Source organism: Hyperolius riggenbachi, chromosome 10 (assembly GCF_040937935.1).
Source record: "Hyperolius riggenbachi isolate aHypRig1 chromosome 10, aHypRig1.pri, whole genome shotgun sequence".
Classification (NCBI taxonomy): domain Eukaryota; kingdom Metazoa; phylum Chordata; class Amphibia; order Anura; family Hyperoliidae; genus Hyperolius; species Hyperolius riggenbachi.
In genome coordinates, this window is record NC_090655.1 from 214856248 (window position 1) to 214871061 (window position 14814).

At 49.5% G+C, this 14814-nt stretch overlaps 1 protein-coding gene across 1 annotated transcript; it reads right to left on the bottom strand.

Moving 5' to 3' along the window:
- Positions 1-13709: 13709 nt before the first annotated feature.
- LOC137536316 (histone H4) lies at positions 13710-14107 on the bottom strand. Its single transcript, XM_068258450.1, has one exon. It carries the CDS (start codon positions 14099-14101, stop codon positions 13790-13792), a length of 312 nt encoding a protein of 103 aa, XP_068114551.1. The 5' UTR covers positions 14102-14107; the 3' UTR covers positions 13710-13789.
- Between the last annotated feature and the right edge of the window lie 707 nt (positions 14108-14814).

Genomic DNA, 14814 nt, shown 5'->3' on the forward strand with positions numbered 1-14814 from the left:
CCTTTCGATTCTCGAAGCTAACAAATTCTGCACATAAGAATTGTGCGATCCGTGGTATAGTTGCCCAGTATAGGTACCCAGGCATAGGTAGCGAGGTAAAGGTGCCTTCAGTATAGCTAGCTAGGTATGGGTGCCTTCAATATTGGTAGCTTTCGGTATAGGTAGCAAGGTATAGGGGCCTTCGGTATAGGTAGCAAGGTATATGGGCCTTCAGTATAGGTAGCAGGGTATATGGGCCTTCAGTATAGGTAGCAGGGTATATGGGCCTTCAGTACAGGTAGCAGGGTATATGGGCCTTCAGTATAGGTAGCAGGGTATATGGGCCTTCAGTATAGGTAGCAGGGTACGTGTGCCTTCAGTGTTGGTAGCAAGGTACGTGTGCCTTCAGTATAGGTAGCAAGGTATAGGGGCCTTCAGTATAGGTAGCAGGGTATATGGGCCTTCAGTATAGGGAGCAGGGTACGTGTGCCTTCAGTGTTGGTAGCAAGGTACGTGTGCCTTCAGTATAGGTAGCAAGGTATAGGGGCCTTCAGTATAGGTAGCACGGTACATGTGCTTTCAGTATTGGTAGGTAACTAGGTATAGGGGCCTTCAGTATAGGTAGCAGGGTATATGTGCCTTCAGTATAGGTAGGTAGCTAGGTATAGGGGCCTTCAGTATAGGTAGTAAGGTACATGTGCCTTCAGTATAGGTAGGTAGGTAGGTAAAGGGACCGTCAGTATAGGTATCAGGGTATAGGGCCTTAAGTATAGGTAGGTATGTAGGTAGGTATAGGGACCTTTAGGTAGGTAGGTAAAGGGACCTTCAGTGTAGGTAGCAGGGTATAGGGCCTTAAGTATAGGTAGGTATAGGGGCCTTTAGGTAGGTATAGGGGCCTGTAGGTAGGTAGGCATAGGGGCCTTTAGGTAGGTAGGTAGGTAGGTAGGTAGGTAGGTAGGTATAGGGGCCTTTAGGTAGGTAGGTGGGTAGGTAGGTATGGGGCCTTTAGGTAGGTAGGTATAGGGGCCTTTAGGTGGGTAGGTAGGTATATAGGCCTTTAGGTAGGTGGGTAGGTAAGTATAGTGGCCTTCATGTAGGTGGCCTTCATGTAGGTAGCCCCCCCCCCCCCCACCACCACGTGCCTCCTCCTCTCACAGCCAACAACCCCCCCACCTCCCCCCATGGCCTCCTCTGTCTCCGTGCGTCCTCCGCTCACAGACCTCTTCGTTTCTTCCCTGTTCCCTCTAGTGGCCGGACCGGCTTTTACTGAAGATGTCATTGTAAAAGCCGGTCACTAGGGGGAACCAGGAAGTCAGCGAGAGGTCTGCCGCTCTGCGCTCCGCTCTGGATAATGAGTTGATGCTAATTATGCGGGCAGGGGGGGTGGAGGAGGCGCAGGGGGGGGTCGGAGGAGGACGAGAGAGAGAGCGGGGGGAGCCGTGGATGTGCGGCGATGCAGCGTCGGGATTCGGCGGATTCGGAAAGTGAAAAATGGCATCGGGATTTGAATTCACGAATCTCGAATATTTCCCAATATTTGAGGGATTTGTGAATTCGCCGGATTCGTCGTCCCATCCCTAGCAAAAACCAACAACCCCAATTTTCTTCACTGTGTTAGGCTTGTGATGCAAGGCAGGAGGACCTGATGATGAAGCACTAGCAATTAGCGTGGACTCTTCCAAGACATGGGGCTTGAGTCACTAAGACAAATAAACAAACACAGAACATTCATATCGCGCTTTTCTCCTGGCGGACTCAAAGCGCCAGAGCTGCAGCCACTAGGACGCGCTCTATAGGCAGTAGCAGTGTTAGGGAGACTTGCCCAAGGTCTCCTACTGAATAGGTGCTGGCTTACTGAACAGACAGAGCCGAGATTCGAACTCTGGTCTCCTGTTTCAAAGGCAGAGCCCTTCGCCTTATTAAAGTTACCACGCCTTATCAAAGTAGCATTGCAAACTTATGCCTGCTAATTGGCAATGACGAGAGCTCCACTTGTCCTGCCCTGAGCCCCTGGGGGTTTGTAGCGCTCGCTATGCTACTCTGATAAGGCGTGATAACTTTGATAAGGCGTGCTATTTGTCTTAGTGAATCAAGCCCATGGGGTCTAAAAATGGTTATGTGTCTTCACTAGAGCACTCCACAAGGCATGATGGGCTGCTACCCCTACGGGATGACAGACTACTTTGCTGCCTGGTGTCTACCAGGTAATGACCGCCGGGACTACCCCAACGTTGACCAGGGAGAACAGAAGAAGCTGCAATGCAGTCAATCAATAAAGTGATACCAGGCCAAAGGTCAGGGCAGGCACCGATCAGAACATAATTGAGATCATAAGCAAAGGTCAAGGCAGGTGTAACGCATAACGCCATAAGTTATTATGCTCCTTGAAAAACCGATGAAGTTGTGGTTAGCCTTGCACGCACGTGTATATGCATGTGCATGAGAAGAAGCGCGAGCATGAGAAGAAGGATGTTGCAAAGGAGAGCCTGGCACAATGAATTTGCCTGGGATTGTGTGAAAAGACAGAAGAAGCCAAGACAGTCTATATCCATAGAAGTGTTCTAAAATTCATTCTACTCTGGAAATTTATCTCACAAAGCTATTATTGGGGTTTTAGAATAAAGTTTTCCTTTGACTGTTTACTTACCTATAGTTAAATATCTTTCACACTTGCCACTTTTAAACTAATGTCAAATAAAGCTCCCTAAAACATATCCTGCTTTGCGGTTTGTCCTATGGGGTATATGGAAGTAATGTTGGGCGAACATCTAGATGTTCGGGTTCGGGCCGAACAGGCCGAACATGGCCGCGATGTTCGGGTGTTCGACCCGAACTCCGAACATAATGGAAGTCAATGGGGACCCGAACTTTTGTGGTTTGTAAAGCCTCCTTACATGCTACATACCCCAAATTTACAGGGTATGTGAACCTTGGGAGTGGGTACAAGAGGAAAAAAAAATTAGCAAAAATAGCTTATAGTTTTTGAGAAAATCGATTTTAAAGTTTCAAAGGGAAAACTGTCTTTTAAATGCGGGAAATGTCTGTTTTCTTTGCACAGGTAACATGTTTTTTGTCGGCATGCAGTCATAAATGTAATACATATAAGAGGTTCCAGGAAAAGGGACCGGTAACGCTAACCCAGCAGCAGCACACGTGATGGAACAGGAGGAGGCGCAGGAGGAGAAGGCCACGCTTTGTGAGACACAACAACCCCGGCCTTGCATGAGGGCAAGAAGCGTGCGGATAGCATGCTTTGTACCGCCATGCAGTCATAAATGTAATAAAGATAAGAGGTTCCATAAACAGGGACCGGCAACGCTAACCCAGCAGCAGCAGCAGCAGCACACGTGATGGAACAGGAGGAGGCGCAGGAGGAGAAGGCCACGCTTTGTGAGACACAACAACCCAGGCCTTGCATGAGGACAAAAAGCGTGCGGATAGCATGCTTTTTACCGCCATGCAGTCATAAATGTAATAAAGATAAGTGGTTCAATAAACAGGGACCACGCGGCAACGCTAACCCAGCAGCAGCAGACGTGATGGAACAGGAGGAGGCGCAGGAGGAGAAGGCCACGCTTTGTGAGACACAACAACCCAGGCCTTGCATGAGGGCAAGAAGCGTGCGGATAGCATGCTTTGTACCGCCATGCAGTCATAAATGTAATAAAGATAAGTGGTTCAATAAACAGGGACCACGCGGCAACGCTAACCCAGCAGCAGCAGACGTGATGGAACAGGAGCAGGCGCAGGAGGAGAAGGCCACGGTTTTTGAGACACAACAACCCAGGCCTTGCATGAGGACAAAAAGCGTGCGGATATAGCAGCAATGCTTTTTGCCGCCATGCAGTCATAAATGTAATACAGATGAGAGGTTCAATAAACAGGGACCGGAAACGCTACACCATCCCAGATGTTCATTGGTCATGTTACTTGGTTGGGGTCCTGGAGTGTTGCGTAGTCATTTCCAATCCAGGATTGATTCATTTTAATTTGAGTCAGACGGTCTGCATTTTCTGTAGAGAGGCGGATACGCCGATCTGTGACGATGCCTCCGGCAGCACTGAAACAGCGTTCCGACATAACGCTGGCTGCCGGGCAAGCCAGCACCTCTATTGCGTACATTGCCAGTTCGTGCCAGGTGTCTAGCTTCGATACCCAATAGTTGAAGGGTGCAGATGGATTGTTCGACACAGCTACGTCATCTGACATGTAGTCCTTGACCATCTTCTCCAGGCGATCGGTGTTGGAGGTGGATCTGCACGCTTGCTCTTCAGTGGGCTGCTGCTGCATGGGTGTCAGAAAATTTTCCCACTCCAAGGACACTGCCGATACCGTTCCCTTTTGGGTACTAGCTGCGGCTTGCGTTGTTTGCTGCCCTCCTGGTCGTCCTGGGTTTGCGGAAGTCAGTCTGTCTGCGTACAACTGGCTAGAGGAGGGGGAGGATGTCAATCTCCTCTCTAAAGTCTCCACAAGGGCCTGCTGGTATTCTTGCATTTTGACCTGTCTGACTCTTTCTTCAAGCAGTTTTGGAACATTGTGTTTGTACCGTGGATCCAGAAGGGTATAAACCCAGTAATTGGTGTTGTCCAGAATGCGCACAATGCGTGGGTCACGTTCAATGCAGTCTAGCATGAATTGAGCCATGTGTGCCAGAGTCCTACCAGAATCCTCATCATCCTCTTGTGAGCGTTGTGATAGTTGTTGTGATGCATCATAGTCGTCACCTTCCTCCTGGTCTGCTTCTGCTGACCATTCGCGTTGAATTGTGGAAGTCCAACGTGCACCGCTCTGGCCCTCGTCAGTGGTGGCATGAAATTCCTGCCCCAACTCCAGCTGTTCCTCCTCCTCTTCTTCGTCATAGCTGCTGGGGCCAGCGTTCCCTGAGGCGGATGGCCTGATGTTGGTACCATCACGCTGATCGTTTTCTCCTTCAGATTCCCCCAGTTGCATCATGACAGCTGTTTCCTTGATTTTTAACATCGACCTCTTCAGTAAACACAGCAGTGGTATGGTAATGCTGACTGAAGAGTTGTCACTGCTCACAAGCAACGTGGATTGCTCAAAATTTTGGAGGACTTGGCAGAGGTCCAACATGTTGGCCCAATCGGATCCACAGAAGCTTGGCAGCTGGCCGGATGCGCCTCGGTACTGCGCCGTCATGTACTGGACCACTGCACTCTTCTGCTCGCAAAAGCGGGCTAGCATGTGCAGCGTAGAATTCCAGCGCGTAGGGACATCACACAGCAAGCGATGGTGGGGGAGATTGAAGCGCTCCTGTATCTTGGCGAGTGCCCCCGAAGCAGTACTGGAATTTCTACAATGTTTGGCCACTCGACGCACCTTTAACAGAAGATCGTCCACGCCTGGGTATGTCCTCAGGAACCGCTGAACTACTAGGTTCATCACGTGCGCCAGGCAAGGGATGTGTGTCAGCTTAGCCAACCTTAAAGCGCGAATGAGATTACTCCCATTATCACACACAACCATGCCCGGTTTCAGGTCCAGCGGTGCCAGCCACAAATCCGTCTGTTCCTTTATTCCCCTCCAAATTTCCTCCCCTGTGTGCTGCTTATCCCCAAGGCAGATTAGCTTCAGCAACGCTTGCTGACGCATGCCAACAGCTGTGCTGCACTGCTTCCACGATCCTACTGCTGCTGGGTTAGCGTTTCCGGATGAGGTACAGCTTTGAGATGCGTTGGAGGAGAAGGAGTCAGAGAGGTAGGTGCTGCTGTTGTTATCCAGTGGGAGGGACGGCGGTGCAGCTGTTTGTGGCGTGGGCAACACCCGTGCCGTAGCAGGTGAGGAATCGCTGCCAGGCTCCACAAGGTTCACCCAGTGCGCGGTAAGGGAGATGTATCGACCCTGGCCGAACGCACTCGTCCAGGTGTCAGTGGTGAGGTGAACCTTGCAGGCAACGGCATTCTTCAAGCTTCGGGTTATTTTGCTGACCACGTGCTCATGCAACTCAGGCACTGCAGAGCGCGCAAAGTGGTAGCGGCTGGGAACCACGTAACGTGGGATGGCCACTGACATCATGCCCTTGAAGCTGTTTGTCTCCGCCACTCGATATGGCAGCATTTCGCAGGCCAGAAGCTTGGCTATGCTGGCTGTTACTGCCACGGCCCGGGGGTCATTTGCTGGCAATTTCCTCTTGCGCTCAAACATCTCCGACACAGACAACTGAACCGTAGCGCTGCACACGGAAGGGCTGTTGGTTGTTGTGTTTGATGAACACTGGGAGACCTCAAGAGCACTACTCCGGAAAGTGACAGTGTCAGCGTCGTCTGATGTTTGTGAATGTTGTGAACCACGCAATGGCTGGGCTACTGCTGCTGCTGAGGCGGGTCTGGTGGTGAGTCTGGTGAACCCAAGGGAGGCAGTGTTGTTGCTGGTACCCTGTCCTGACGCGTTTGCCCACAGAGTGGGATGTTTGGATAGCATGTGACGGCTCATGCTGGTGGTGGAGAGGTTGTTAATACTTTTCCCCCTGCTCAGGCGGGTCTTGCACACCTTGCAAATCGCCATGGTAACATCCTCAGTGCAGTCTTCAAAGAAAGCCCAGACTTTGGAGCACCTGCCTCCTTGCTGGCGATTTCTGTTTGCTCCTCTTTTGCCTCTCACTTGAACTTCCACGCTTGTGGTGCCTGAAATTGCGCGCCGCCTACCTTGTGGCACAAGGCGAACTCGTGCAGCAGTGGGTTCTTCAACAGACTCATTTGTGCTGCTGCTACGACGGCGATGTTCTCGTTCACAAACAAAATCTGGGTCTCTGTCCACATTGTCCATACCCTCCTCTTCCATCTCCTCAAACTCGTCATATGTCATTGTGGGCCGCCGCCGTAGAGTAGAGCTCCCCACAACAACCTCTGCGCAGCACACTCCAACGTCGTCTTCCAGATCTTGTCGGCCGACCTCCTGCAATTGCAACCCCTCCTGCCCAAATTGCTCTGGGATTTGGGTTTCCGAGTCCTCCTCGGACTCGCCTTGTATTTCAGTGCGCGGTGCATTTCCCACAGTTAACGGTTGTGAATCCAGGCACAACATTTCTGGCTGTTCCTCCATTGACCTTTGAAAGGTGGAAGTTTGTTGGGCTGGGAATAGCTCCTGCGAATACCCCATTGTGTCCTGAGGTAATTCATCGGACTGGTTATCTGGCAGTTGTGTGCGTGGTGTCGCTGCCGGTTGTGTCAGCTTTGTGCCCACTGGCTCCTTGTAACTGGCTGAGGACTCGGACCTCGTGCGTGATGTGCTGGTGCTGCTTAACCCACTGCTGGACGCTTGAGAGGTCATCCAAGTAATTATCTGGTCCTGTTCTTTTGGATTTGTGAGGGTTGTTGTCCTGGACAACATGGGCGGTATTGAGTGGGTTTTCTTGGGTGCTCCCCTGTGGCCTGTACGTGAACCGTCAGGGGAAACACCTCTTCCCTTGCCCCTCCCTCTTTCACCGGATTTCTTCCTCATTTCACTTATCCTTACAGTACACGCTGACTGGCAGCAGTACAGTGGCAGTACAGAAATGCTATACAGTACCACTATTCCCAGCAGCGACACAGAGCACAATGCTATACAGTGACGGGTGAGCGGTGTACCACTATTCCCAGCAGCGACACAGAGCACAATGCTATACAGTGGCGGGTGAGCGGTGTACTACTATTCCCAGCAGACACAGAACAGTAAACAGAATGCTATATAGTGTGGCTGAGCGAGCGGTGTACCACTATTCCCAGCAGACACAGAACAGTGAACAGAATGCTATATAATGTGGCTGAGCGAGGTACACAGAGTGGCAGTAAACAGAATGCTATATAGTGTGGCTGAGCGAGCGGTGTACTACTATTCCCAGCAGACACAGAACAGTAAACAGAATGCTATATAGTGTGGCTGAGCGAGCGGTGTACCACTATTCCCAGCAGACACAGAACAGTAAACAGAATGCTATATAGTGTGGCTGAGCGAGCGGTGTACCACTATTCCCAGCAGACACAGAACAGTGAACAGAATGCTATATAATGTGGCTGAGCGAGGTACACAGAGTGGCAGTAAACAGAATGCTATATAGTGTGGCTGAGCGAGCGGTGTACCACTATTCCCAGCAGACACAGAACAGTAAACAGAATGCTATATAGTGTGGCTGAGCGAGCGGTGTACCACTATTCCCAGCAGACACAGAACAGTAAACAGAATGCTATATAGTGTGGCTGAGCGAGCGGTGTACCACTATTCCCAGCAGACACAGAACAGTGAACAGAATGCTATATAATGTGGCTGAGCGAGGTACACAGAGTGGCAGTAAACAGAATGCTATATAGTGTGACTGAGCGAGCGGTGTACTACTGTTCCCAGCAGCGACACAATGACAGGGGGGACCCTGGCTAGCGTGGCTGGAGCGCGAACTACCCTGCCTGCCTACCCAAAGCTAAACCCACAGACAAATGGCGGAGATATGACGTGGTTCGGGTATTTATTTACCCGAACCACGTGACAGTTCGGCCAATCAGAGCGCGTTCGGGTCCGAACCACGTGACCCGTTCGGCCAATCACAGCGCTAGCCGAACGTTCGGGGAACGTTCGGCCATGCACTCTTAGTTCGGCCATGTGGCCGAACGGTTTGGCCGAGCACCGTCAGGTGTTCGGCCGAACTCGAACATCACCCGAAAAGGGTGATGTTCTGCAGAACCCGAACAGTGGCGAACACTGTTCGCCCAACACTATATGGAAGCACCAGATGTACCTCTTTCACAGGTGCACACTGCACATGAGCTGTCTGTCTGTGATTTGAGTTCTAATCTCTTCTTGCCTAGATCATTTTGAATTGTGAACACTAGAGATGTCCCGAATTGTTCACCGGCAGACAGTATTATGCCAACTTCCACTGTTCACTAGAGATGGCCCGAACGGTTCGCTGGCGAATGGTTCCCGGCGTACTTCCGGGGTTCACGATCGCGGAGAACCGCAAACTTTTCCGGAAGTTCGGTTCGCCCCCATAGTTAATCATGAGGGTCAACTTTGACCCTCTACATCACAGTCAGCAGCAGGCACATTGTAGCCAATTAGGCTACACTCCCAATTGGAGCTACTCCCCCCCCCCCCCCCCCTTATAAAAGGCAGGCAGCGTCAGGCTTTGGACTCACTCGTGTGCCTGCAATAATTAGAGAAGGCAAAGCTGCTGCAGACTCTCATAGGGAATCATCTGGCTATATATGATAAATGGGGATCATGTGTTTACCTATCCTAACTGGGGGTCATCTAGCTACCTATACTTTAAATGGGGGGCCTCCTCTGGCTACCTGTGCAATAAATGGGGGGTTACTTTACCTGTAGTAAAGGGCAATTTCTCAAATTACAATTGTGATTATTCACAGATGAAGGGGAATTAGACAGGCTAAATTAAATACATACAGGGTGCATTTATATGTTTTCATTCTGTCCTGCGCAAGATTTGAGGTCCCACTTTAAGGCTGCTTACACACAGGGACGTTACACGCGCACGCTAGTGCGCCTGTAACGCTCCCCCAACGCACAGCAATGTAACACAAGTGGGCTGTTCACACAGCCCACGTTGCGTTACATGTAACGCTGCACGTTCTCCTGAAAGTGCAGCATGCTACGGCGTTAGAGCGGCTTAAGCCACGTTAGACTGTCTGCACATGCGCAGTCATGTTGGGGAGGAGCGGAGAGCGGCCAGGCACATGGCTAATTAATATTCACTGCACGTTGTGACGTGCAGTGTTTACTTCCTGAAGCTGACGCTCTGTGCGGTGATTGGCCGGCGGGACCGCACAAGAGTACGCATCAAGGCATCACGGACGCCAGAGTGAGCTGCACAACGCGGCTCACTCTGACGTCCACATAGAAGAGCACCAGGCGTCGCGTTAGGTGCACGTTATGCGACCTTAACGTGGCACCTAACGCAACGTCTTAGTGTGCAAGTAGCCTAAATGTGACAGGCTTTCCTGGGTCGTCTCTGTGTAATGGGTGACAAGCATATGGGCTGCCCTACAGTGGTCAAAAAAACCTTTATTTCCGTACATATTACTGACTGTTTTACTGCACTTTTATCAAACATTTATCACACTTGGTACATTTTTAGTGAATACTCACTATTTTCACTATTTTTAGTGAATTATCACTGGAGGTAATTTTTCACCCAAAAAAGTTACCGCACATGGTTTTGTGAAAAGAGCCCAATGTATCAAATCTCAGCTACTGCTACAGTGTACAGAAACTGCTCAATACTTCCTCCTTCCCTATGTATAATAATGTATCAAATCTCACCTACTGCTACATTATTATACATAGGGAAGGAGGGAGTATTGAGCAGTTTCTATACACTGTATCAAATCTCACCTACTGCTACAGTGTACAGAAACTGCTCAATACTTCCTCCTTCCCTATGTATAATAATGCATCAATTCTCACCTACTGCTACAGAGTATAGAAACTGCTCAATACTCCCTCCTTCCCTATGTATAATAATGTATCAAATCTCACCTACTGCTACAGTGTACAGAAACTGCTCAATACTCCCTCCTTCCCTATGTATAATAATGTATCAAATCTCACCTACTGCTACAGTGTACAGAAACTGCTCAATACTCGCTCCTTCCCTATGTATAATAATGTATCAAATCTCAGCTACTGCTACAGTGTACAGAAACTACTCAATATACTCCCTCCTTCCCGATGTATAATGTATTAAATCTCAGTTCCTGCTACAGTGTATATGAACTTCTCAACGGTGGCAGCACTTTATTGTACAAGGAGAAGGATCCTTGTACAATAAAGTGCTGCCACCGTGTGGTGAACATTAAACCTGTGGTCTGAAAAACGACTGTAGTCCCCGATACTATAACGGAAATCAATGTAACAAACAATATAACATGGATGCACAAAGTACTACCATAGCGCTTTCTATAGAGGCAGTGGGTGGTCCTGAGAATGTGGGTGAAACTTTGTTTCCTCAGATGGATACATACTAAGCTCACATCTTAAGCTGGCCACTAACGGTCCAATTTCTAACGAAAAATCGTTCGAGCGATCAGAAATTCTGCTCGGATTGGTTGTAAATAACCTCCGTTGATGGACACAATCGATTATGAACGAGTGAAAAAAAATGTCGCCCGAATGAATTTTCGTGGAACCAAAATTTGGATTTTCTTGTTGGTTGTGATAGATAGGAAGTAAAGATTGGTTCGTTGATGGTGTAGTGAACGATTCATTACAATATTTCACTTCCGATCAAAATTTCTGATCGGTCGAACGATTTTTCACTAGAAATTGGACCGTTAGTGGCTACCTTAACAGCTGCACGATTTACATTTACGTGTTTGTATCTGCTCTGCGCCAAGCACAAGCTGCCAAAGCGTTCAGGCAACTGGGAGTACCGGGGCCATACGGTTACAATGGGCTCTATTCTCAAAACTTCAAATAAAATGACTTCTAACCCGATTTTTTTTTTTTTTTTTTTTTTTAGTAACAACCTTTCAGTATATTTACAAGCAAGATAATCACTTATAGGAAGTGGTTCCTAGTTACCTTCAATGTTACTTTTCTTACTTTAATTACATTTTAGATTGCTCTTTGGAAGCTTTCAAATGTAACCTAGATAAAGTGAAAACCAAGACGATCACAACGCTTTGTGAACCATACCTATTGTATCCCCAGATGTGTCATACTGACCTCACATACAGAATCAGAATCATTTATTTCGCAAAGTACAATGGGGGTTGTACCCGGAATTGTTTTTGGCTCATACAGGGTCGGAGATGGTACAAACACATACATGCAATCCTTAAAACAGGGGTCTCAAACACAATTTACCTGGGGGCCGCAGGAGGCAAAGTCAGGATGAGGCTGGGCCGCATAAGGGATTTCACAATCGCAGTGCATCACCGCCTCTGCCTGCCCCTCTCACTCTTCCTTCAACAGAGAGAGGCGGGGAGAAGCAGCGATGCGCGGCGATTGACGTCAGGAGGGGCAGAGCTGAAGTTGAAAGCTCTGCCCCTTCCAGGAAATGCCGGCGGATAAAATATTGTATCGAGGGCCGCAAATGGCCCGTGAGTTTGAGACCCCTGCCTTAAAACATCCAATCAGGTACAGTATGGAACAAAGTAAGCATATACTTATATATACATACAGCACATAATAACTATAGTGAAGGACGCGTGGGGAAGTCTGGAGTGCTGTGTGAGGGGAGCAGCCACATCTACCGGCGGTGCTCGCTCCGCAGCAGTTCCAGATGTCCCGCAATGTGCCCTGGTAAAGAGTGGATAGAGAAAGAGAGAAGGGATAGCTAAAAAAGAAAGAATAAGGAAGAAAGAGAGAGATAACCCCAGGTAAAGGACTAGGGGGGTAATCCGCTGCCGTCCATGGCACTCAAAATGCTTTGCAGCGATACTTTGAATCAGATGCCCCCCAGTCTAACCCTAGGAGAGAGACAGAGAGGAGAGAGGAAAGTGGAAAGGACAGTGATAGAGTCCCCTTAGGATTGCGGCACAACCTGGTCGGTTAGTGTCCATTTGTGTCTCACTGGCTGGCTTTGTCCACTGCAGAGATTGGTACCCAAAGTTAGGAATAGTGCTAGGTGTCGAAGTGGCTGAAGTCGGTGCGTGGTCGGTAAAGCCATTTCTCCAATGCAGCTTACACAACTTCCCTGCAGGGCTAGGGCCGCGTCAGACCCACGGCTAGGGCTAGTAGTGTTGTCCGGGTTATGAACGATTCGGATCTTAGATCCGAATCATCAAAATGAGTGATTCGGATTGCAAATGGGGCGGGGCCAGGAGCAACACGCCCCCCTCTCAGCGGGGTCCTGGAAGCAGAGCAGAGATGGATCGCTCTGTTGAAGGGGAGGCAGCCTTGCACAGCCACAGGTAGATGAGAGAGAGGAGACATCGGTGCCACTGCCAGATATGTGTAGAGCACACATACTGGCTGAAATGTGCTGCTCATTATAGGCTGTCTTGTTCCGTAGTTGAGCACAGTGAACACATTGGAAACTTTTGGCACAGCTCAGTAACGTTACAGGCAGCAGGCTGGGCTAGGAAAAGGCAGGCACTGTAATTGCTGAGCAATATGATCCTCCTGCACTGCTCTATACAGCTGCACTTCACTTCTGGAAATGCTTTGGGGAATGGGAGTTGGGAGTATACAGATGAACATATAGGTGACATACATAAAGCATGATTGCAGCAAGTGGGTATTACGTGCAAACAAACATTTCTGCTCGTCCCTCCTCCCTTCTCTGTCCACTCCCTGCCCATCTTCTCCCCTTCTCTGTGTGTCCACCCCCCTCCCCTTCTCCTGTCCTGTTAGTCATCTCACCCCTTCCCTTCCCTTGTAAAATGATCCCAGATTCGGATCAAAGATCAAGATCTTTTCAATGATCCGATTCGAATCATCCAGATCATTGAAAAGATCCGAACATCACATCTTAGGGGTAGTCCCATGCTGGATCTGTAGCTTGGAGAGCTGCTTGATGGAGTGCAAGTGGCCTAGCCCCTGGGAAGATATAAGTTACAGGCAGAAGACTCCAGGATGGTTAACTGGGGGAGTATGGAGGCAGCAGCAGCAGCATCTGATGGCCTCGAGGTGTGGTGTGCAGGCAGCTATAGTAGCATCGGACCTACTTTGGCGGTGAAGCTGTGCCTTTAAATGCGGCGTCCTCCGGTTCCCCTGGCAGCGGCGTGCCTCAGCTGTCAGGTAATAGGTCAATACTTCTAGCGGTAGTACTGCAGAGCGCTTCTATAGAGGTGGTGGGTGGCCCTGAGAAGGGCCGTTTGTTTTTGTGTAGTCGGGATGGAGTCAGGGTAGTTTAGCCGCCGAAGCCGTAGAGGGTGCGCCCCTGGCGTTTCAGGGCGTACACCACATCCATGGCGGTGACGGTCTTCCTCTTGGCGTGCTCGGTGTAGGTGACGGCATCGCGGATGACATTCTCCAGGAAAACCTTCAGCACTCCGCGAGTCTCCTCATAGATGAGGCCGGAGATACGCTTGACACCCCCTCTGCGGGCCAGGCGGCGGATGGCGGGCTTAGTGATGCCCTGGATGTTGTCCCGGAGCACCTTCCTGTGCCGCTTGGCGCCTCCTTTCCCGAGACCTTTGCCGCCCTTTCCTCTGCCAGACATGATGCTTCTTCTCTGCTGGAGATACACAATACTGTGCGCTGCCGCCTCCCCTCCTCTTATACAGGCTGAGCGGACCTGACAGGAGACTGCGCAGAGGGGGAGGAGCCAAGGGCGGGTTAGTCATTATACGTCTACTTTGTAGTTGTTCTGCTTCCTCTACTTTTAATATTACATACAATGTTACATTTCTGACATTTAGCAGCAGCGCTCCCTACAGGTCAGGGCTTATATTGGCAGTAATGTGCTCTGTCAGCTCACAAAGCATCACAAGTAACACTTCTGCATAGGCTCTCCGGCATGTTTCCCCTCACACTGGGCATAATGTAACAGCTGTGCTGCTAAATGACGATCTATTTGTCCCTCCAGGAATAGAATATCATAATGTTGCTGTTATCCTTTTAATTTCTTACGGGGTCTGGTCGCTCTACTTTTACTATATCTTGACGTTTGGCAGCGCTGCGTACAGAGAGACCAGTGATTATATTCGGTAATTGGTTTTCTCTCCTCAGAAGCCAACATAAATATCACTCCTAATGGATTCCTGTCCTGTTTATCTCACACTGGACATGTTATGACAGCTGTACTAAATGATCTCTTTGTCTTATCCAGAGGATCTATTTGTTCCCTTGTAGTAAATGACATTGTTACGACATAAACTCAATCCTGCATATCTCTTATGGCTGAACTCTGAGCTGGCATTGCAGGGAGCAGCA